Raw genomic sequence first — 23751 nt, 5'->3', positions numbered from 1 at the left:
CAGGAAAGTTCGTACCGATTTCCGGTAGATGGCATTAAAGTTCTTTTGCTAAAAAAAACCTGAGAAGTTCTGAAAGGAGAAAATTTGGAAGTTACTCTTAAAGATGGAGAAAGATTGTGAAAAAATAGAATAACACTTAGATATAATTTAATAAATATATACCAACAACAAAAAACTTAAATTGCAAAACATTTCAATCTTTCATCAAAATCGGCACAAGCTTTCCGGACAACCCCCCAATATATTTTATAATTAACTATTTAAACGATAATAAACAATGAGAAAAAATATCAAATATAAATATACAATTTATAAGCGTTTATTTTGATCCTTTAAAAATATCGTATTACACGAGCATAATTAAATAAAAATTAGCGTCAAATGAATAATAAATAAAAAAGTGATAATTATTTTGGATATTTATTTACATTAATGATACATAAAAAGAAGTCTTTTTAATGGATAAGTTTATGGGGCAAAAATATTCTCACGTTAAGAAGAGAAGTATTCTGTTATAATTTTTCCCCGAAGTGCTCTTAAGGGAATAGACCATCTTGTTCTATGAGTCCAAGAGGTCCAACAAGGGTGAAGAGAAAAACGACGAAAGTGACGATTAAAAACGAACCTAATAAATTGGTTTAAAGTGCTTTCAAGATGGCGCCAATGATGGTACCAATAGGTATAAGTATATAGGTATAGTTATACAGTAAGAAGATGGTAGAAAAAGGTAACTAGAAAGATTCTTTTCGATTTCAGAAAACGTCTCGACGACGCCTTAAAGTCTCAACGTCTTAACGAGCTGTCTTTCTTTACGGCAACTCGTTTCTCACAAATAATATATTCATACTTTTTCTCCGTATATACTCTCTCTATCTCTCTTTTTTCTTTTTTTTTAGGAGGGACGAGGTTTTCAGATTATGTAAAAATTCGAAGAAACATCTTTTTATCAAAACTCTTAACGAACCTAATTTTTAAATTTCATTCGATGAAAATGAAAAAAAAAAAACAAATTTGTGATATTTGATATACTATAATGAAAGTTTGCAGAAGAAGACTTACTCGATTTACTCATTAAAAATATACATTGTACAACTAAAGAATGAGTTCTTTTTTTTTTTTTTTTTAATAAATATCTCAAGTAACTGGTAAACCGCGACAATAGATATGTGTATAGCGTGGGTGTATAATTACCGAAAATCCATTAGGATGGAAAGCTTGTTTTTACTTTCTCCTTCCAAACTTCCCTCCTACCTTTTCTTTTTATCTAACTGGGAATATACGTGTACGTATAAACTAAACTTTGAACGAGAACTTTGTCTAAAACTTCCCTTAATGTGTGCCATCCTACTCAAGCACATACACACAGACAAATTTATAAGAGTAGAAATGGGTTTTAACTATACTCATAACACACATACATATGTTCCAACATACGATTCAGGAAATTATTAAGTTATCTAGAAAGTTCGCTAGGATCATTTTCCTTCATTAAATGTTACAGTAAATTGATACTAATCGATTACATTTGTTAAACCAATATTTAGAAAAAAAGAAAAAAAAGAAAAAAAAATTACTTCGGTATTTTTTTGTTATAAGTAACTTTCATTTAGATTGTAAAAAAAAGCGTTCATTATTATTGGGTTGTCCGGAAAGTTCGTGACGATTTTGATGGAAGATTGAAATGTTTTGCAATTTAATTTTTTTTTTTTGGTATATATTTATTAAATTATATCTAAGTGCCATTCTGTTTTTCACAATCCTTCTCCATTTTTAAGGGTAACTTCAAAATTTCCTCCTTTCAGAACTTCTCAGGTTTTTTTTTAGCAAAAGAACTTTAATGCCATCTAGCTTGTAATTTTATGATCTGGTAGAATCAAGAAACTATCCTATACTCGTTAAAAAAAAACAGATAATAATAATTTTAATCAATTACCATCAATTACATTGTAATCCAATTCAGAACTTGTGTGTAAGCTTTTATACGTTAAACGCGTGAAGAAAATTTACGAATACAACGAACGATCAGACTTCATTCCCATAAAAAAACTATAGAAAGAATAAAGAAAGAGAAAGTAGAAATGTGGTAGAGGAAATAAAATGAACGCAAATTGGTAGAATCGTTGAAATTGGAAGAATTGGGGTGGAGAGGAGAGGATAGGAGAGGAGAGTGGAGGATTGGGAAAGAAAGGAAAGGGAACGGGGATATGGTGGTAGTGATAAAGAATGGTGTTTACTCGGTAATACCATTTCTCGCGTTAATGCGTTTCTATACATCGTTTTCTATACTCTTTACGAAGTACGCTCGTTCCTCTTATTCTCCACAGGGGATAAAGTCGATGACTCGTATCATCGATTTTGAGGCTAACGCGGAAAAGAGTGAAAACGAGAGAAAAAAGAGAAAAAAGAGAGGAGAGAGAGAGAGAGAGGAGAAAGAGAAAGAGAGAGGTGCTTTTCATTGAGTCGTATAATCACGTCCTTTAGCTCGACCGCCAAAGGTGCAGCCGAATGGCCTTTTCAAGCCTCATAAACTCAGTGACGTACATTATGGGGTAGTTGCGAATCTATCTTTGTGCAATGACGCCGAGAATCTAGATTGATCGAAGGGGAAATCGCCGATAAAGACCTGCCTGTTCAATGTAAATCCATCCGATTAATTAGTCCAAAGCCACTAAGCCACCTAAGCCTTTTTTAAATTATTATTATTATTATTATTATTATTATTATTATTATTATTATTATTATTATATTGAAATATATATATTTTTTAAATAATTTATAGATGATATAAAAAGATGACAAGGGTCATTGATCAATGTTACGTTTACTCAAACTTATGTTGATTTAATGTAATTTAATAATTATTAATATTATATATTGAAATATATTGGGTTGTCCTGAAAGTTCGTGCCGATTTTGACGGAAGATTGAAATGCAACTCATTTAAGTTTTTTGTTGTTGTTATATATTTATTACATAATAAATATAACTATATATATAAATAATTATATAAATATATATAATTATAAAAATAATATAATAACATATAATAATAAATAATAAAAATAATAATAAATATAATAATATAATAACTTCAAAATTTTGTCTTTCCATAACTTTTCAGGTTTTTTAGCAAAAGAACTTCAATGCCATCTATCGAAAATCGGCACGAACTTTCTGGACAACCCATTATATTTTTTAAAAATAATTTATAGATGATATAATAAGATGACAAGAGTCATTGATCAATGTTAAATTTACTCAAACTTATGTTGATTGATGTTGATTTAATATAATTTAATAATTATTCATATTATATTGAAATATATATTTTCTTTTTAAATAATTTATAATTATATAAAAAGGTGGCAAGATTCATCGATCAATATTACGTTTCTTCAAATTTATATTAATTTAATTTAATTTACTTTTCTCTTTATTTCTTTTTTAAAAAGATATAGCAAAATTATAATCTACAATAATAATAAATTTGTTAGAAAATAATTAATAGAATTAACATGTAATAATGTTCAAAAATTAATGTCGATGTTTATCGATATTCTTGTTATTCGAATTGATTCAATATTGTATTTATTTAATTATTCTCTTAAATAATTAATAGATAATAAAACCGCAAGGATCATTGATCCATGCTGTTACTCGATTATATTTTATTTCGTTTTATTATTTTTGTTTTATTTTTTTTAAGTCTTTTTAACAGAACGAATAATACATTGCAATTGATCTTATTTTGTTGTTTTCAACTTTTATGCACAATGCGTTTCGTGTGATCTACACGTATCTCAATAGTACCACCATGGTTTTGCTCTGAGTAACGGCTATTGCGTTCCCTGAGGAACAGAAACGAGTGTGGCCCTACCTGTTAGTAAATATTACTTAACGTTATTACCGACTCGATGTCACATTACATAGTAATAGGCCGAACCACCATAGAAAAACGAGGAGGGAAGAGGGGGAGGAACCATAACGTAACATAACACATTTGCGTCTCTATTAATATTATTTATAACAAATAGATTTAATTTAAGCTCTCATTTCCTGTAAACATTCTACTCAAATTCGACTAAACCATTGTCAGTCATTTTTACTTTCACATTATTTATTTTTTCTTCTAATTATGATGGAGAAAAAAAGAAACAAATTATCTTAACGAAAAATAATAATAATAAGAAGAAAATAAGATTCTCAAGTTCTCTAGTTGTGCCCATAATTATGAAAGTGGTCTAACTAATTGTAAGTCAAGTATCTTTTGTTTCCAGATCTTTAAAGAATTACATTTGAACAATAACCTAAAGGAATTCTATATAATATTGAAATAACAAACACTATCTAACAGTTTATTTTGACAATATCGTGAAAATTACATTGAATTAATTTATTTATTATTGTATAATATTATATTATTTAATTATATTATAATATTATTAAATATATATATTTATATATTTATAATAATTATATATATAATAATAATTAATATATATATTATAAATTAATGTGGGGTGTGAAATAACTAATAAACTCATTTTTTTGTTCAATTTTGACTTACATTAGTTAAACCACTTTCATAATTATGGGCACAGTTAACTCTTTAAAATAAGAACAATGTTCACATAGAAGAACGAAGATCGGTGGTTGTATCTATATATTGATATTCTTATTATACATATATCCATATAATATATATTCTTACATCGTCTTCGTCGTCGTTTAGGAAGTATCATCTCCTTATGGAACGATTTGCAAGCATGGCCTATTTCCAAGTGTTACTCGCGAATCGAGAGAAAGGTTAATGAGGCTGAGGAAGAAAGGAAAGAGAAAAAGAGAATGAGAGAGAGAGAGAGAAAGAGAGAGAGAGAGAGAGAGAGAGAGAGAAAATCAACGACGTAGAGGAAACGCTCAAGTGGTCGAAGAGGTTGGAACCACGCGGAGAGGAAATGTTGAAGAGTAAGTGAGTGAGTGAGTGAGTGAGTGAGTGAGTGAGAAAGAGATAGAGTATATAGGGAGTATCGTTGGATGGAAAAGAGTGAGGAGTGAGGGTGAGGGTTGAGGATTGAGGAGGGGTTGGGAAGCGTGTTCGATCGAGCCTCGTTCGTTCTCTCTACCTTTTTTTTTTCACCCCCTCATCCCTTAGCCACGTTCCTCCTGTTCCTCTTCCTCTTCTTTCTCCCTCTGTTCGTCACTCTTTCTCGCTTCAGGCCCCTCCTCCCTTCCTCCTCGATATACAAGTTCCACGTTTGTGTATAATACACCAAGCTAGAATCAATATGGCTCTGAGGTGGTACGTCGTTTGAAAATTACGCTTCGTAAACCGAAAGAGGAACACCGAGTTCTTAGGACGATCTTTCTCGAGTGTGTTGCATCACATAACCAACACCAACATCAACACCAACACCACTAGAACCAGTACCAATACCAGCACCAGCTGCTACTGTTGGTGTTGGTGTTAGTGTTGCTTCTAATAAGCGTCGATAAGTCTCATCTTCTTTACCCAATTAGTATCACACCAATTAACGCATCATCTCTCCCGTGTAAGCTTTGTAAATTTTGTGTTCAACATTCATGCCGTGAATTACTTATCGTTTATTTTTCTTTTTTATTCCTTTTCATTTCTTAAACCAAGTGAAGTTTTTTTTTCTTAAGTTGATGTATAATATAAAATGACTTTTACTCACTTCGTCAATTTACCACTCACTTTGATTCTATTTTATTGTATACTTTAAAATATATATGCGTTGTAGCGTTGGATATTTTGTTAAGTGAAAATATTTCATGGAAATTATATTGTCGTTATTGTCGTCGTCGTCATAGTCGTTTTCATTTCTTGGTAAAAGAGAAAAAGAAAATATTTAACGTAAACAAGAAGAAAATGAAGTAGTAGTAGTAGTAGTAGTAGTAGTAGTAGTAGTGGTAGTAGTACTACTAGTAGTAATAGTAGTAGTAGTAGTAGTAGTAGTAGAAATAAAGGTGGAGTCGTTAAATTTCCCTGGAATTTATTACTATAGTTTAGGGGTATATATATACCGTTAGGATTCCCCCGATTGGAAAAAATATCTTACGTTGTAACGTGTTCTCTGACGAAATTTATGACGTCATCTTTGTCGTCATCTTCGATACAAACGATCAACATAAATAAAAAGCAAATGGTAATTGAAGTGGGGGTAATGAAATATAGATTCTAACCAATCATCTTACACCTTCTAACTAAGGAAAAATCTGAGCCTCCTCCTTCCAATTGAATTTACGTCCTTGCCCTTTTCATCGAATTATTAACGTAAATAATGAAAAGATAAGATAGAAATAATAGTAAAAAAATAAAACAAAAACAAAGGTGGAGTCACAGAAAGGTAGACAATGGCGAAAGAGGCAGGAGGGGCAGGGGAGGGGGGGGGTTTAAAATAAGGTTGGTCAGGTGTGTGTAGATTCATAGGTTAGAACGGTTTCGCGCGAAGGGCTCAATGAATCCCGGGCTTCCAGGATAAACTCGCAGCCAATGGAAGAGTCCTGGTGCGCCAGCGCAATTCCCTGTACCTACCCCATACGAACTAACCAACCCTGCTTTTGCCCCTTCGAACCTCCCTGCCGAAGTAGTACCCCCTTTAGGCGCACATTCTCTCGCACCCAATTCTACCATCCATCCACTTACCTACTACGACGATCCATTCTCGTACAAGTCTTCTTCCGCGCTTCTATATATATATATATATATATATATATATATATATATATATATATTATATGGTATATTATATAGATACATATATATATATATATATCTATATAGTACCTCTGTAATATCTATCAATCAATATACAGGGTGTCTGAGGTTTTTCTAAACGATTTTAGTATATTCTATGGACTAAATTAAAAAGAAAAATGTTTTATAAACGTATACCATTTATGGTTTTATTTTAGATTTATGATATCAATTATAAATGTTCAAATTTACTCAATAAATTTGATTGTTCATTAAATTTCCAATCGATTTTCTGTAATGTTTTCGTGAGACGGTTTGACCGAAAAGAATTTCAGACACCCTGTTACTTATATCTGCAATATTTATCTATAATAATATTATATTGGGTTGGCAAGAAAGTAATTTCGGCTTGCACCAATAGATAAAGTTATGTTTGTTTCGTTATTCTTTTGTTGATGTTAGAATTTTGTTCTTTTAAATTTTGGTAGTTGACACTTTTAGGTTACTATAGAAACAAATTCCGTGTAATTTTGTTTACAACTGTTAGTTTAGGAACAATTGAGTTTTATTTCACTCTAGAAAACCAAAATTACTTTCTTGCCAACTCAATATATGTAATTGTGTATATTGTATAGATATATTTTTAACAATATTTTGAAATATTTAGATATATTAGGAAATGTGCTTCATTCGTTTTCGAACGTTTACTCTCTATAATTATCCTATTATTCTTCTTCTTCTTTTTCTTCTTTTTCTTTCATTTCGACTTTTGCTCTTCCACCTTTTACGGACATAAAATAAATCTTCCTATAAAACCATATATCTCCTGAACCATTCTAGATAGAGATTTAGTTAGCAATTTTACGAGAATTACTTTATTCTCGATTATCGTCATAGTCAAAACTATCTTCTCGAGCTTTTTTTTTCTTCTTCGAGTAAAACGAATTGGATATTTTCTACATATAAAATGTGTTTTTTTTTTCTTGTTTTTGTAACTTTTTCAAGTGTAATAAAAATTGAAATAAAAAAGGAAAAAAAATTATAAGAAGAGAAAGAACAAGAGAGAAGAGGGGAGGGGAGGGGGGAGGGGAGGGAAGGAAAGAGTAAAAGCATAGGAAAAGATAAAGGAAAAAAGATGGATTAGACGAAAGAAAAGAAAGAAAATCGTGGGAGAGTTTGGAGGAAGAGGAGGACGACGAGAATGATAGATAAAAGGAGGGTGGAAGTAGACGGAATCGTTAGATAGCAGCAGCCATGACTAGAGAAAGAGCTACTGACAACGTTGAAAGAGGAGGAGGAATAGGAGAAGGGGGGGGGGAGGTGGAGAAGGGATGCCTGCAATCGTGAGGTCGATGCCCGAAAAACAGTTCCCTTCTTTTACTGGAACTATAGAGCGAAAAAGAAAAAGGGAAAAAGGGACTCCTCTACTCCTGCAATGTTTCTCAAATGGACACGTTACTTAGACTCTCTTTCTCTCTCTCTCTCTCTCTCGTTCATTTTTCTCTCATATTTTTTTTCTTTCCTACCCACGTATTTACACCTAAAAGATGAATTATTTTGTTTTTTTTTTTATTTATTTGGTCTTTCTTTTTTGTATTTTTATTACCTTTCAGTGTTTTTGATTATGAAGCACAGCAAGTAACTTGTCCTATTAATAGAAGTAATATTTCCTTCGTCCTTATAGATATACTCTTTCGAACAATATTTTGTCGTTAATCTTACAAGTTATATTGCAGAGTACCCGTGTTTGTTATTCTTTTTCTTTTTTCCTTTTCCTCCTTCTCCACCACTTCCTCCTTTTTCTCTTGTAATCTTTTTTATTTATTTTTCTTTTACCGTTATTCTTGAGAAAAGAAAATTAACGTAGGATATTGAATAAATCCTTTTTTTTCTTTCTCCACTCTCAAACTTTTATATCCTTTTCCATAAAATATGAATAAGTTTTATCGTATAAAAAAATGAATATAATATAAGATGAGAAAGAGTAATAACGAACGATCAACAATTCTTTGTAAAGCGATATCGTTTATCTTGTTCTCATTCTATAGAATTATTCTTTGAACAGTTAGATGCAACTGCATTCGGTATTTTTGAACAAACGTTGAATGCATTACACTACGTGATATATGTTGGACGTTTTAGGTATACGTAAAAGAGGGGAAAACAAATTTATTATTTTCCGAAAAGAAAAATGATATATAAGTATTGTATTTTAAAATTATACGTATCACATCTTAAAAAAAGATAAATCATTTTCTTTTTTCATAAACATTTATCCCGACGATGGAGCTTAAGCTTTTCTCGTTAAATCAACCAAAGAAGATGGATCAGAAAGGTGCATCGCGATAAAGTTTATTTTCATATTAGATAGTGAAATTTAATTTACACGACGTAATGTCATGTAAAACACGCATGGGAGACCGTTAACTCGTCGTGTGTATATAAATATATACCATGAATGTGTATATATGTACATATGCATATCCTGGTGCATATCGCGTCATAGTTAAGTACACGCATAGAATACGGAAACGAATTTGCATCTATCCATTTCCCCCTTCCCCTCGTCTTCCTCAACCCCTATCCCTTTTTTTTTTATTTCTTACTTCTAACACTATCTCACGTTTATACATTTTTTTTGCTCATCCCTGCTCGTTAGATTCATATACAGTGGTGGAATAGAAAGGATAAGGTGTGACGTGCTTGAAAATAACAAAAAAACAAAAAAAAAGAAAGAGAAAGGGAGAGAGAAAGCGTATTCGTGTAGATGTCAAAGGAGGACAAACACTCGCGCGACGAGAGTTCGTCGCGTATTGAAAAGTACTGTGCGTGGTGTTGCGGATGTATCGTGTAAGAAGAGTGCCAGTGTTGTGGTGGGGGGCGAGGGAGTATAACTGGGAAGCGTGGTCGAGCATCCGAAGGCTGCCGAAGTCGAACGGCGGAAGTGGCCGAAGGTAGCCGACGGCGAGCGTCGACCGAGTCTCGGCGGCTGGACGCTTTGGTACGGGCTCAGTGTGTGCATAGCGGCCGGCCGGCCGACGTGCACTGCGTTGACGGAGGGTAGCGTTTCGCTACCAAACCGATCTTTTTTTTCATTCTCTCTTTCTCACTTTGACATACGAGTAGAAAGAGAGAACAGTATATACATATTATATATACTGTTATACATATATACAGAGAGCATACACAACACTTTATCCACTTTTGTTTCCTTCCTTTAAACCAGCCATAGACAGAGACGTTCGTTGCACACACGTTTGGTTTTCGTCCCTCGTTAAAACACTGGTGCGTTCGTTCCAGCAAAGGGACGCGCGCGCTGTCATATTTCTTCCTTTGTTATTTTCTCTGTCACAACCACATAATCGTCGTCGCCGTCGTCGCCGTCGTCGTCACGTCGGGACGAGAAGAAGCGTGTGCGCGATCGGGGCCAACGCAAGAAGGCGTCGTCGTGGCAGCGTTCCTGTCGTTTCTAACGTCCCCGGCGTCGTCCCTGGCGACGGCGACGGCGACGGTGGCGTCGAGGGGGCCCACAGGCCCCTCGTCGATATCGTCGAGGAAGAAGAAGGCACGGAGCCAAGGATGGAACTCGATGAGTTTCTATTAGGCTTTGGAAACGATAAGAATTTGTATTACTGTGCGCCGTATTCTGCGCGGGCGTTACCCTGTTGTCATCGTCGTCGTCGTCGTCCTCGTCCTCGTCCTCGTCCTCGTCCTCGTCCTTCTTCTTCTTCTTCTCTACCTCGCGTCGAGGATGTTACTCGTCTCAGCGCCACGAGTGGCAGACTATCCTCCAAACGGAGAAGGTACACCCTCGCGCTTCCTTTTTCAGTACTCTACTGGCTTGAGGTAGAGAAAGGTCGTCGATCGTACGCCGCGCATCTCTAAACACACGATATTTTATCGAACCAGTGCACGCACATTTCGATTCCTCCTTTCACTTTGTATTCGTGTTTCCTTTTTCCTTCTTTTTTTTTCTTTTTTGTTTTAAATCGTTTCAAATCTAACCGAGCAATCGAAACTCGCTAGTAGTTCTCTCTCTCTTTTTCTTTTTTTATTTCAACAGAGATAGATGCATTTAAACCGCGAGTATTTTTCAAATACTCACGCGTCTCGATATTCGTCATGTAATATAAACAATAATCGCGTTCTTAACTGCGTCAGTAATATTCATATGTTGTTCGCGAAGTCTTTGGCTCAACGTTAACGAGCCACGACGAGCTTCTCTCTCTCTCTCTCTCTCTCACCACGATTATTTCGCGGATATTGATAATTCGCGATTTCTTCGAAATTAATGGCCAATATCTAACCAACCGGACGTTATATTATTATTATCCTTATCCGAGTTAATTAATCTCCCAATTAGTTTATTTTTTTCTCTTTTATCTCAATGAAACTGTTGAAAGTGTTCCGCGTATAGTCATCATTGTGGGAATTATAAAATTTATCTAACAAGATTAATTCTAAGGACCGATTACAATTCGAGATTTCAATTCGAATAGCATAACTTTCTTATTTTCTAATCTGCACACCTAACGTATCTTTCGTGAATCGTAATGACGTTGTGCAAACGATGACTTCCCTTTTAAATTAATCTCGACCTTCTTTCTATGTCGGCGGATACTTTAACACGTGCATCACATATTTAATGCCACGGAATTTCGATCTTCGCTTTACGTGTTTTTTTATAATGTAAACGGTAAGAAAATTTTTATCCAATATTTCATGGATGGGGTATTATTTACATACGTGTTGCGTTTACGTATGACCATAATAACATTTATTTCGAATTAAATCGAAAGTTGGAGAACAAAATTAAAATTAATCATTGAAATTAAAATCATCGTTAGAATTTACGAATATTATTAGACAAATCGCTATATACTTTGACAAATACAAATATAATTCTAAACACTTTAAGCTTCAGATAAATCCTTGCTAATGCAAAATTATTCGCGTTGTTGTCAACGATATTATTGAAAAAAAAGAAAAGGAAGACAGAGAGAAAAAAACTAGAATAAGACGAACAACGTTCTTATTACGACCTTTTCTTGGTTATTTTTTATATATATATATATATATATTTTATACTTATATACTTATATACACGTATATATAAACTATCCAAGCGGCGAAGCAGCAGCCAATAGTATTGATAATACAAATAGATTGGAAAATGGTATTGATTCGATAAACCTTGTGCATCGTTTCGAATAAACACTTTAAACTCGTACGAAAACTTAATCGTACATTCGAAGTCACGATACTCGTGTATGTGCTGCTCGCGCACGCGTATGTGTGTGTTCGTTTTTTTTTCTTTTCTTCTATAATTTTTACACAATTATTATTAATTTAATAACTAGCAAAAAACAAATTTGAATTTTTTAAATTAATGTGTACCACGTGAACGTAAAAAACTTTCAAAAATTTTGGCTAATAATTTTTATAAAAAGAAATATAATTTCATTCATTACAATTTAGGTTCGTTCATATATATATATATTGTATTCTCACCCTTATTTCATCAATTTTTTTATCCAAGTATATTCTTCCAACTGTGAAACGTTGAGAGATACTTACGACAATTTTCTAATTACTTACTTTTTTTATTTTTTTCCTTTTCTCTCTTCTTCTCTCTGCCTTTTTTTTATTTAAAATTTTCTTTTTCCCCTTCCAAACGAGAGAACAAAAGGTTCGCATAGAAACGAGGTCGAAGGGAACAAAGAGTATAGCCCTTTCGCCTTTTTTTTTCTTTCCCCTTTCTTTTTCTTCTAACCTCACGAATAACCCAGAATTTTTGCTGCATTTTACCTCCTTTTCACTATCTATCTCTTATCGAAGAGGATACCAAAAAAAGAAAAAGAAAGAAAGAGGGAAGGAAAGAAAGAGAGAGAGAGAGAGAGAGAGAGAGAAGAGACACTATGTTTCCTTGTTAAATATTCGCAATGATGTAAGTAAGTAGGCACTTACTCGCTTACATCTATTAGTATATATGATATATAATGTATATATATATACATGATATCCTAGGAGAAAAGAGGATATAAGGTTATCGGGAATAAAAATCATCGTGATGTTTAACGCGTGCCATATTTCTCTTTCACTATTTTTTCACTTCATCTTTTGATTATCCGAGTTTACTTTTTTTCTGAACCATTAAAATACTTATCGTTACATTATTTTTTTTCTTTTTTTTTTGATGAGTTAATCCAGTTTTTCTAAGTAAAATAATAAAACAAAAATTGCACGTAACTTTTTTATTCATTTTAATAGTTATATATTTTATATTTTTATCTTATTTTTATATATTTATTTGGTTACACATACATTTTTCTAAATAACACGTGAAAAACATAGCAAACTTATTCACCATTTTATTATTTTTTATTTTATATATTATATATATTATCTTTTGAAAATATTTTTATAGTAGTAGTAGTAGTAGTAGTAGTAGTAGTAGTAGTAAATATTTTACTTTTACCTTTTGGCCTTAAATGGTGGTTAAATTTATTTATTAAATATATATACAATTATCTAATTAATTTATTCTTTTTCTTTTCATTATTATTTTTTTGCTTATTATTTGAATACATTTAAATACATATATAAATACATATGTGTATATCAATCAACACCTAATACGCGAAAGGTCTAAATAAGATAGTAATATGAGAAGAAGATAATAAAAGTCTTTCCATTTATTTCTTTCAACGGTACATCGGGTGATCGATTGTCTTTCTTTCTGTCTGTCTGTCTCTCTCTCTCTCTCTTTTATTCTCCATCTCTTTCTTTCTCTTTCGGTCCATTTCCGGTGCGCGTTACCTACTTTATTAATTCTCGCAACAGTGTAACACGATTAGCAAATAAATTGTCGATGTGTTACGATCTCTCTACCTCTCTCTTTCTCACTCCTCGATATGAACCCATTGAAATGTTATTGAAAACCTAAGGTACCCGGAAGCAGTATGCCTTCTTTAGCTGTGAAGAATAAACCGCGCGTGTGAGTGCAAGAATAAGAATACTATATTCTATATTCACTCGGTCGTGAATCGATCGATTCGCGTATAGAAACACATACCTATATATACAATATATATATCTAACCATATATATATATATATATATAACACGGTAGATACATTAACATTCGATAAAGAGATAAGACTAGCCGAGAGAGTTTAAATCACGGATGTATGGATGATGATGATGATGGTGCAGGAATTTTGATTATTGAGATTGGTGTCGTGCGATATGAAACAACGTTTAAAAAGAATGCATGTATTTATGCGGTAAATACATAAAAAAATAAGGGAAAGGTAGAAGAAGGGATTGTTGTTTCGTGTTGGAAATATTTCATCCTCGGTTGTTACCGAAATGGTCATAGATACGAGAAGAAGGATGCTTGGATTTGACGTGTTTATTCTAATCAAAGAATTCAATTCACAAATCTGAAAGAAAAAGAAAAGAAATAAGAAACCAATTAAATAATGTAAAGAAGAAGAGGAAGAAGAAAAAAAGAGATAAATAAAATAGGATTAAGGCCCAAAACTGGCGTCCCAGGGTCGCGAAGCGGGCTCCCGGTCCGGTTCACGTTCCGGCTCACGTTCCGCATCGCACAGCTCCGGTTCGCGGCATCCCGGAAGTTTAACGAAAACTCGGCGTAGAACAACACCACCTTACTACGCATCATCAACAATAAATACGACTACGACGACGACGAAGACGACAACAACGGCTACGAAAACGGCTCGTAGCAATGGAGGAGGGGGATCCCTCTCTAGCAGAGGAAGCGCAAATGGAACGCAATGCGGCCTTTGCGCCGTGGTTACTGCACTTTTTCGTAGGGCGATGTGTATCGCTGGAAGCAGACGTGGTTCCGGTGAATCTTGTTATCAAGAGCTTGCACCGGATATTCATCAAGATATTTGTGCATCCTCTTCGACGAAAACAACCACGATTGCTACGACCACCACCACAACAACAACAGCTACCGCTGCTGCTGCCGTTGTTGTTGCCGCTGCTGCTGCTGCTGCTGCTGCTGCTACTACTACTGCTGCTGCTACTGTTGCTTCTTCTTCTTCTTCTTCTTCTGCTATTGTTTCATCAACAGTTAACACTATTCCAAACATCACTGATATAATTTCAACAACAACAACTACTGCTACCATTACTACTGCTATTAGTACTACTACCACTACTGTTACCACTACTACTATTACATCTACGACGCATCGTCATTCTAGACGAAGCTCACCGACGGAGACTACTAGCCTCAAGGTCGACGAGCTCGGTGCCTGTGTTAAGGAGGCCGTGCAAGCGCAAGAGGTGAGGACCGATGATGATGATTATGCGCGACACTTTGCCTTCTCTCTTTCCCTTTTTTCTTTTTTCTTTTCTTCTTTTCTTTATACGAGATGATAATCATAACAGTGACAATTTGGTCATTACAAATTTTCAACATTTCTTTTTTAAACCCATTTTTGTCAAATTTTTCACTGTTATAATTATCAATGCTGTGTCCCAATTTCTGGTATTCATATGTCATCAACGATTTTTGCATGTATCATTAAGTCCAGTCTTTAAAATGCGTACAAACCAAAATATATTCACTTCCCTCTTTTAATATTTTAATATCAATACTCGGAATTCTTCGGTATTTGACTATTCTTATATTTCCTCTCTACTTTGAAAGGATTCGATGACCGTTTAAGACGAGAACGGGCCTCTTCGTGACCCTGAAATATTTTCGAGTTGTTTTGCAAAACCAGCTTAATATATTATTGCGTCTATTTAATCTATTTTTAATAAGTTAAGAACCCCTTTTTTTTACTCCCTCTCCTTCTCTATGAATATTTTTCTTCTTCATTGACCGTTTCTAATTTAGTAATGTGGCAACACCAATCGATCAAACCTCATGTCAAGTGATGGCTAAATTTGAATGAAATCAATCGACAAAGTTATACTCGTACAAAATTTACACACATACACACACATACAAAGAGTGAGAAAAATTGAGTCGATCGAACAGAAACGATTTCATTGTTGATTTCTGGTATCACTCGCAATCGAAATGACGAGGAGATAAGAGAAAAAGAGTACATATGGCTTTTTATGGATCCCCTATAACCGTTGTTTCTCCATTCTCTGTGTGTTTATCAAGTTCTGATGTTGAGAACAGATGGATAAAGGAAAAGAACAAACTAGTAGATACATTCCCACAAACTTTCTTCTTTCTTCCTTCGAGTCTGCTAAACTCGGTCATGTGAAAAGTACAAAAATTATTAGAAAAAATTAACTTTTTGAATCTTCGCATAACGTCCAATCAGAATTCAAAGTATCCTACTATTTCGTGCATTGTTCAAATTTATTTCAAATTTTACTATTATTGGGTTGGCAAGAAAGTACAATAATTTCGGCTTGCACCAGTAGATAACGTCTTTTGTTAACATTAGAAAGACCGAAACTTTATATATACCTATATATACAGGAAATGAAGGAGGGGAGGAGGTAACTAAAATTATTAATAAACGCATTTACATGTTGTACAAAAAGTCAACATAATTCTAAAAAATTGCTATATCATTATATACATAATTTTTTTTCTAATTGAAACTAAAAAACAGTCAAAATGACTTCCTTGGGCAATCTAGTGGTAATGCTAGAATTTTTTTTTTGGAGGTTTGGTAGTTGACACTTTTAGGTTGCTATAGAAACATATTTCGTGTAATTTTAAAAATAAACGTAAAAATAAACAATTGAGTTTTACTCAACTAAACTAAAAAACCAAAATTACTTTCTTGCAAACCCAATACATTAGTTAACATATCGTTGTATTGTCAGTTAAACTAATAATAAGTTTTTTCGATATTATAGTATACTCCTACATGTTGTATTGCTTTTTGCAGAAAAAAAAACTCGTGGGTGATTTACAAATACACTAACATAAAAAAACAATTTTTGTTCGTTAATATTTGATCGCAGTTTTATTTGAAGAAAAAACCCGCTCCCAAATCTTGTCAGTCCATCCCTCGTATATCAAATTTAAACGTATATGATATAAATCGAAATATTAAAAAGCGCTTGGAAAGTTTCTTTCTTTTTTTTTTTTTTTTTTTCAAAAAATTTGGCACGAACTTTTCCGAGTAACTCGATATTTATTATTAAACGAACCTTTTTTCTTTCCCTACCCTTACTCCAAACCGCCGCTTTATTTTTTATTCACCCACGTCAATTTGGAAGCTCAAACAAAATTCGATGGTCAGAATTTTTTATTAAAAATAAAAAGAAGAAAAAGAAGACAAAAGAAAAAAAAAAGAATGGAAGTGAATTGAATTTATTTTTTATTTACACACACACACACACACACACACACACACACACACACACACACACACGCGCGCGCGCGCGCGCGCGCGCGCGCTCTTGTACACGTTTTTCGTAGAGACGATTTTTGTTATACTAATTTAATAAATATTATATTTATATATAAAAGGATTTTATATACGTGAAAAAAATATATATAATATACAAAATATAAATTATATATAATAATATTTTATATGAAATTTGTATTTTTTATATAAAATTTTAATATTTTTTTTTATTTTAATATCAATTAAATATATAATTATTTTAATATTTTCGTATTAACTTTTAATATTAATATGAACAATTTTTATAATTAAAATTAAAAAAAATTATTTTTAATTTAATATTAATAATTTAAATTTTAATATTAATTAAATATATGGGGCATTTCACGTGACGCGGACAACGAAAAAAATGTGAGGTCGTGGATTTTGTTCATAATTAGCTTGATTGTTCTATGGGACCTCAATAATTGTACATCATTATTTTTTTTTTTATTTTACTTTAGTTACCAATTTATGGAGTAGATTTTTCGAATACTATTAAAAGAGTGAATCTAATGGATTATATAAGAAATAAATCGTGTTTATTAGAGAATATAAATTAATTTTCTTGGAAGTAAATAAAAATGTGAAATTGAACTTTTTTTCGTCTAGTAAACAGGAAGTTAAAATTAAAAATGTGAATTTATTAAACTTTGCATATTTTAATTTTTTTTATTTTTACCTTAAAAAAAGCTTATAGTGTAGAAATATTATGCTAAAAAAAATTGTAATGGTATCTCGATTCGTTTAGAAGATATGAACTAAACAGTACGAAGGTTCCGTAAGGCGCGCTGTACTGAGCGGTTCCTAAATGTATTAAGTGTATAATTCATTAGTTACAATAGTAAACTGTAAGTAGCGAGTGAGCCAACAGCCCTGAGGATTATTATATTTTTATATATATACTACTTAGGTTTATAAGTTAAACATGTTTTTTCAAAAAATATCGTATAGTATTATTTTTGTACGAGACACAATTTTGTATTTAAAGAAATGGCCAAAAGTAACCTAATCGATTCACCGGATGGACGGTCGGTTGTCGTCGGTACTTTCGAGGACTTATTTTTCTTGACGTGACGTGTTTTGTGGATGTGCCGCATTCTCTTAGGTCGGATGGGATGGGATGGGATGAAGTAAGTTGGAAGAGAATATTGTGGTGTGGGCTTCGGAGATCTGAGTTGGGGTTGGGGTTCAGGTTAGGGATGGGTACGACAGTTTCTTCTCTCAAACCTCGCCAAAATGTTGAACGGTTTAATCGTTCCTTAGCTTTCAAAATATCTTAAGAAAATTCCTACGTGCACCGAAACCCCAATGACTTCATTTTTGTTCTCTTTTGATTCCCCTTTTACGATCGATACACTCGTTCTGTTATTACAAAAAGATGAAGATGAAAAGAAGAAGAGGAAGAAATAAAGATAAAGAAAAGAAAAGAAAAAAAACAAACAAACAAACAAAGTGGAAATAAAAGATAAGAAGACGGAAATGCGAAGGAAAGATTTATGATATAAGATTTATGGATATAGCTAGATAGATATTGATCGGAATACGAAAGTAGAAACAACCAGTATCCGAATGAATAGGACAACCATAACTGTTAGAAGGAAGGAATCTTTTGTATAATAAAATAATAATTTTTTACACACAATTGGGAAGATGACCGTATTTTGAAGAAATGGTGTATAATACAAATTTACAACCAAATTATGCGACTACAAGATATTAATAAGATTATTGTAATATAATAACGGTAATAAATGTGATGTGAAAAAAATAAAAAAAATACAGAATAGGACCTTGATCCTAATTCGACGTCTGGATTAAACGATGTAATCGAGGTTTTGGTTATCTATTATCTTAAGTTTGTTAACATCTTGAATGTTTGTCACATGGCGTTCATTCATTCAAATGGGCCACGTGGGTCACCCGTGACACGCGTTATTTTTTTATTCTCTTTTTATTATTATTATTATATACATATATATTAATATTTTAATTTAATGGGATTTAATGAGAAATTTAATTAATATTAATTAATATTTTATATTATATATTATAATATATAATATAAAATAAAATATAATAATAATAATAATATACATTATTATAATTTATACATTAATTTTTCAATATTATAAATATATAATATTAAAACAATTATAATTACAATAATAAGCATAACAATTTAGCCTTAAAAACTAATATAAACTCTACTCTCTCTTAACCCATACCCGCTATAATACTAAAATGCAACAAAAAATTAAATTAATTGTATAACGATATTCATACTAACCGAATAGAACTATTATTGTAACAATTGTTTCTTTTTATTCAAATATAAAAATTATTTTATATCATTAATTATTGATTTAAAATAAAATAATGGCAATTTTAAATATTTGCATGAAGCACGAGGTGTACGATTTCATGATTTTTACGAATATAGTTCATTCTGAAGTTGTAGTTATTAGAAAAAAAAATTTCAAAATGCGTTCCAAAAAAAGGTCATTGGCAGGTAATGTGTTAATATTACGGCAAAACATGGCAAAACTTATAGTACTACGATCAAATCGTTTAAACCGAACATTCGAGTTGATTGATTTTTGACCGATATTTACAATAAGACTTTAATTTATCCCGTATTGTTTGTTTCCCTTGATCACATTGTTTAATCGAGGTTTTAAATGTATACAATATTGTACGAAGAATGTACTGCTGTTTATCGACTATTTGTTTCGATAGTAGATGACACGAACAGGAAAGTGTATACACAGTGTTACGGTGCAGTATCTCGATAATGGAGTATGCGAATAGTAGTAGAACATTGGAATAAGTAGATCATCGGATACTGAAGGTTCCACTGTAATTTATTCAACGGAATTAAAATAGGGAAGTGTTGTATGCACAATGTTCGGATAATGGAACATCTCGATAGTAGAGTACCATGTGAACAGAGTAAAACGTTCAAATAACCAAGATCGTAGGATACTGAAAATTCCACTCTATTTGTTTATATCTAAGATAATTGTATCCTTTTTTTTTTACTCTCCCATTTACAAGTACGAGTCACTTTTTTTACGAACACTTTCTCACACTTATACACAAGTACTACTGAATTAACACTTTGTTGACCGGCTATTTTTTTTAAGAATTTATCCCATGTCACCCGCTATTACTTCGTAATTGAATTGAAAAGTAAAACAATATAAGTAATTTTTAATAAATTTTACTTATAATTAGACTTTAAATATTTCTTCTTCGTATGATAAACAATATAACAATAGTACCAAAAAATCTTTTAAATAGCGTGATGCGAAAAATAAGCGCACCACGAATTAACTCGTGACCGGTCAACAAAGTTTTAAGTTGCATATTTTTTTTTTAAATAAATTGAGTATTGTTTTTTTCAATTTGAAGCATCTTAAATAATTTTGAATGGAATTAGGTCCCTTCGAAATTTTATAATAAACGAAATTGTTGATATTGACAATGACCTAACCCCATTCGTGGTTAGAAAACGCATATTATTCACTTAATAATTGCCACTATTTTAATAGGAAATATAAATTTAAAGCCTTTTGATACACTTAATACATTGCGTATGGTACACTTTTCGCGCAACACGCTTCCAAGGACTGTACATTTTTGGGGTTAGTTCTATGTCTAATAACATTACTCAATTCAAGAATTTCCCAATTATCATTAATATCTTGTACATATATTTTTCATTGCATTGAAACACACAAATCCTTCAATATCTCGATTCGAACATAAATGGAGATGGGCCACTTTCAAAATAGGCGGCCCATATATCCAAAGTCCAACGACACACGATTTTTATTTTTTTCCTGAACGAGAATGGGTCATCACCCCGATCCATTTTATTAAACCGTGCCCTCGAAGTTGCCTTGACTCTACTGATCTACTAACTAAAGGGGGAAACTTAGTAAATCAAAACGGCGGTTAGGCCGTTGACTACGTTCTGTTATATATATTAGGACCTTGAATAAGTTTTCGCTGTTTCATCAAAGATGGCAATAGCAGTACTCCGTGCTTGAAATTTCGAATGGTAACGCACTTGCAAGGAAGTACTGTATCTAACCTGAAATTTCAGTGTATGATAGTTTACTTTAGTGTAAACAAAGTAATTTTTTATTAGTTTTCAAAATATCTACTTTTGTGCTAACTAAAGTGTATTTGCGGGGAATTTTATTGCACTACTTTATTCAAAAGAAATCGGTAGCTGAAGCACATAGAATTCTTGTTGAGACTTATAGTGACAATGCTCTGTCGGATACGACATGCAGAGACTAGTTTCGACGCTTCAAAAATAATGATTTTGAACTTAAGGATAAAGAACGTTCTGGCGCACCAAAAAAATTTCAAGACAGAGAATTGGAGGAATTACTCGATGAAGATCGATCTCAGACGCTAGCAGAACTTGGAAAAACATTACAAGTTGATGAGTCAACTGTTTCAAAACGTTTAAAAATGTTAGGAATGATCCTGAAGCAAGGACATTGGGTGCCATATGAATTGAAGCCAAGAGACATCGTACGGCGTTTTGTCACGTGTGAACTACTGCTTTAACGGCAGAAAAGAAAAGGTTTTTTGCACTGTATCGTGACTGGCGATGAAAAATGAATACACTATGATAATTCAAAGCGTAGAAAATCATGGAGTAAGCCTGGCCATGCATCAACATCGTCCGCAAAACCAAATATCCATGGTTCGAAGCTTCTTCTCTGTATTTGGTGGGATCAGCAGGGTGTAATTTATTATGAGCTGCTAAAACCGAATGAGACTATTACGGGGGGTCGCTATCGACTTCAATTGATGTGTTTTAGTCGAGTCCTAAAAGAAAAACGGCCGCTATACGAGAAGAGACACGACACAGTGATTTTGTTACTTGACAACGCCCGGCCTCATGTTGTAAAACCAGTGAAAACTTACCTGTAAACGCTTCGATGGGAAGTTCTACCCCATTTGCCGTATTCACCTGACATAGCCTCTTCCGATTTTCACCTATTCCGTTCGATGGCACATGACTTAGCTGACCAGCGTTTTCATTCTTACGAAGAAGCTAAAAAATGGGTCGATTCTTGGATAGCCTGAAAAACATGTCGTTTTTCCAACGCGGAATTCATATACTGCCAGAAAGATGGGAGAAAGTGGTCTCTAGTGATGGACAATAGTTTCAATAAAACGTTTTTGTTCCTTATATTTTAAATAAAGTTTTTATTTTGTAAAAAACAGCGAGAACTTATTCAAGGTCCTAATATATAATCAAAAATATACTTATAGTATAGAACTTAGTCAGAGACAGAAGTCTTTGATGTATGTGTGTGTGTTGTTAGTAATTACTTAGGAACGTGTTTTATGTTATATCGTAAAAATCTTGTCTACTTAGCTTGGATACTATAAATGTATACGCAATTAACAGGATGGTTACGGGGGAGTGCTAGCACAAAGATGCTAGAGAGTGAGAAAGACAGAAAGAAAAAGAGAAAGAGAGTAAGAAAAAATTGATTGCATCGAAGCATCGAAAGATACATAAACGTGGAGAGACGTATTAGAGAAGGTTGGGTACTCAAGGGGGTCTGAGGTGGGGTAAAGGGGGTACAGGTCTGACAGGTGAATAGATTTACAACGCAATTAAGAATCGATCGGACATTGTCGCCGACTTTTATTCGAACGTTCGTTCTATCCACACACATACACACACAGGACAATATAAATGAGTATACCTAATGTATACATACGTACACATACATACACATATATATATAACACATTTACACGTTGATCGTACTCCACGATGAGACATAAACAGTGTGATAAGAGCTTCCCCATTGCCGGTTACGAGCTAACAGAGTTCGAAAGTCTTCAAACGCGATTGCATATACATATATGTGTCTATATATATATATATATATATGTATGTGTATGTTGTATGTTGTATATTGTGTATGTTGTACATGCAGTTTACTCGACTCGTTCGTTATCGTTCGTCGTACGCGTATTCGACTATTATCGGTAACCGAATGAACGTCCAATGTGTTCGTCAACGTTCGTCAAAGTATTTTTTTACAGTTAACAAAATTTTCTTTTTTTTTTCTCTTTTTTTTTCTCTTTTTTTTCTCTTTTTTTTTCTCGTCCGTCGTTCCCTAATTTCCTTTACTTCCCTTTATTTTTTATTCAATACTTTTAAGGGATACTACATGTTCCATGAAATTGGGAAAAAAAAAACTTTGGATGGAATTTATTTTTTTTATGGGGTTGGGGGAGAAGTGCGTATACGAAGCTTGAAAGAAAATTGATAGAATCTCCCTCTGCTTTTTTTTTTATTTTTTTTTTATTTCAATGATTGATCCAAATAGAATGTGAATTTATTTTTCATATTCGAAAGGTTATATATATATTTTGTTGGGATAGATTTTTTTAAATAAAAAAGAAAACAAAATATTGAAAAATGATATGGTCGATGGAACTTCATTCGTTGGATAGATATTTTATCCTGACCAAAAATATCGTTAAAAAATTCGATATTCCTCTTTTTTTTCCTATTTTCGAGAGAGAAAGAAAGAAAGGAAGAACGAGGGTTGTTACGATTTTACTCGATCACTTTAT

The 23751-nt window shown here is 32.7% G+C and overlaps 1 protein-coding gene across 1 annotated transcript in view; it reads left to right on the top strand.

Annotated features, from left to right (window-relative positions):
* Positions 1-14255: 14255 nt before the first annotated feature.
* LOC107063627 (uncharacterized) overlaps positions 14256-23751 on the top strand; it is a 39815-nt gene continuing 30319 nt past the window's right edge. The window contains 1 exon segment of the mRNA XM_015315535.2: positions 14256-15037. Within this exon segment, the coding sequence (XP_015171021.2) occupies positions 14561-15037 (477 nt within the window). The 5' untranslated portion in view covers positions 14256-14560.

This window comes from Polistes dominula, unplaced genomic scaffold (assembly GCF_049000335.1).
Source record: "Polistes dominula isolate Pdom_NZ unplaced genomic scaffold, Pdom_raw_medaka contig_22, whole genome shotgun sequence".
NCBI classification, from domain to species: domain Eukaryota; kingdom Metazoa; phylum Arthropoda; class Insecta; order Hymenoptera; family Vespidae; genus Polistes; species Polistes dominula.
This window is presented reverse-complemented; position numbering and strand designations above follow the sequence as displayed.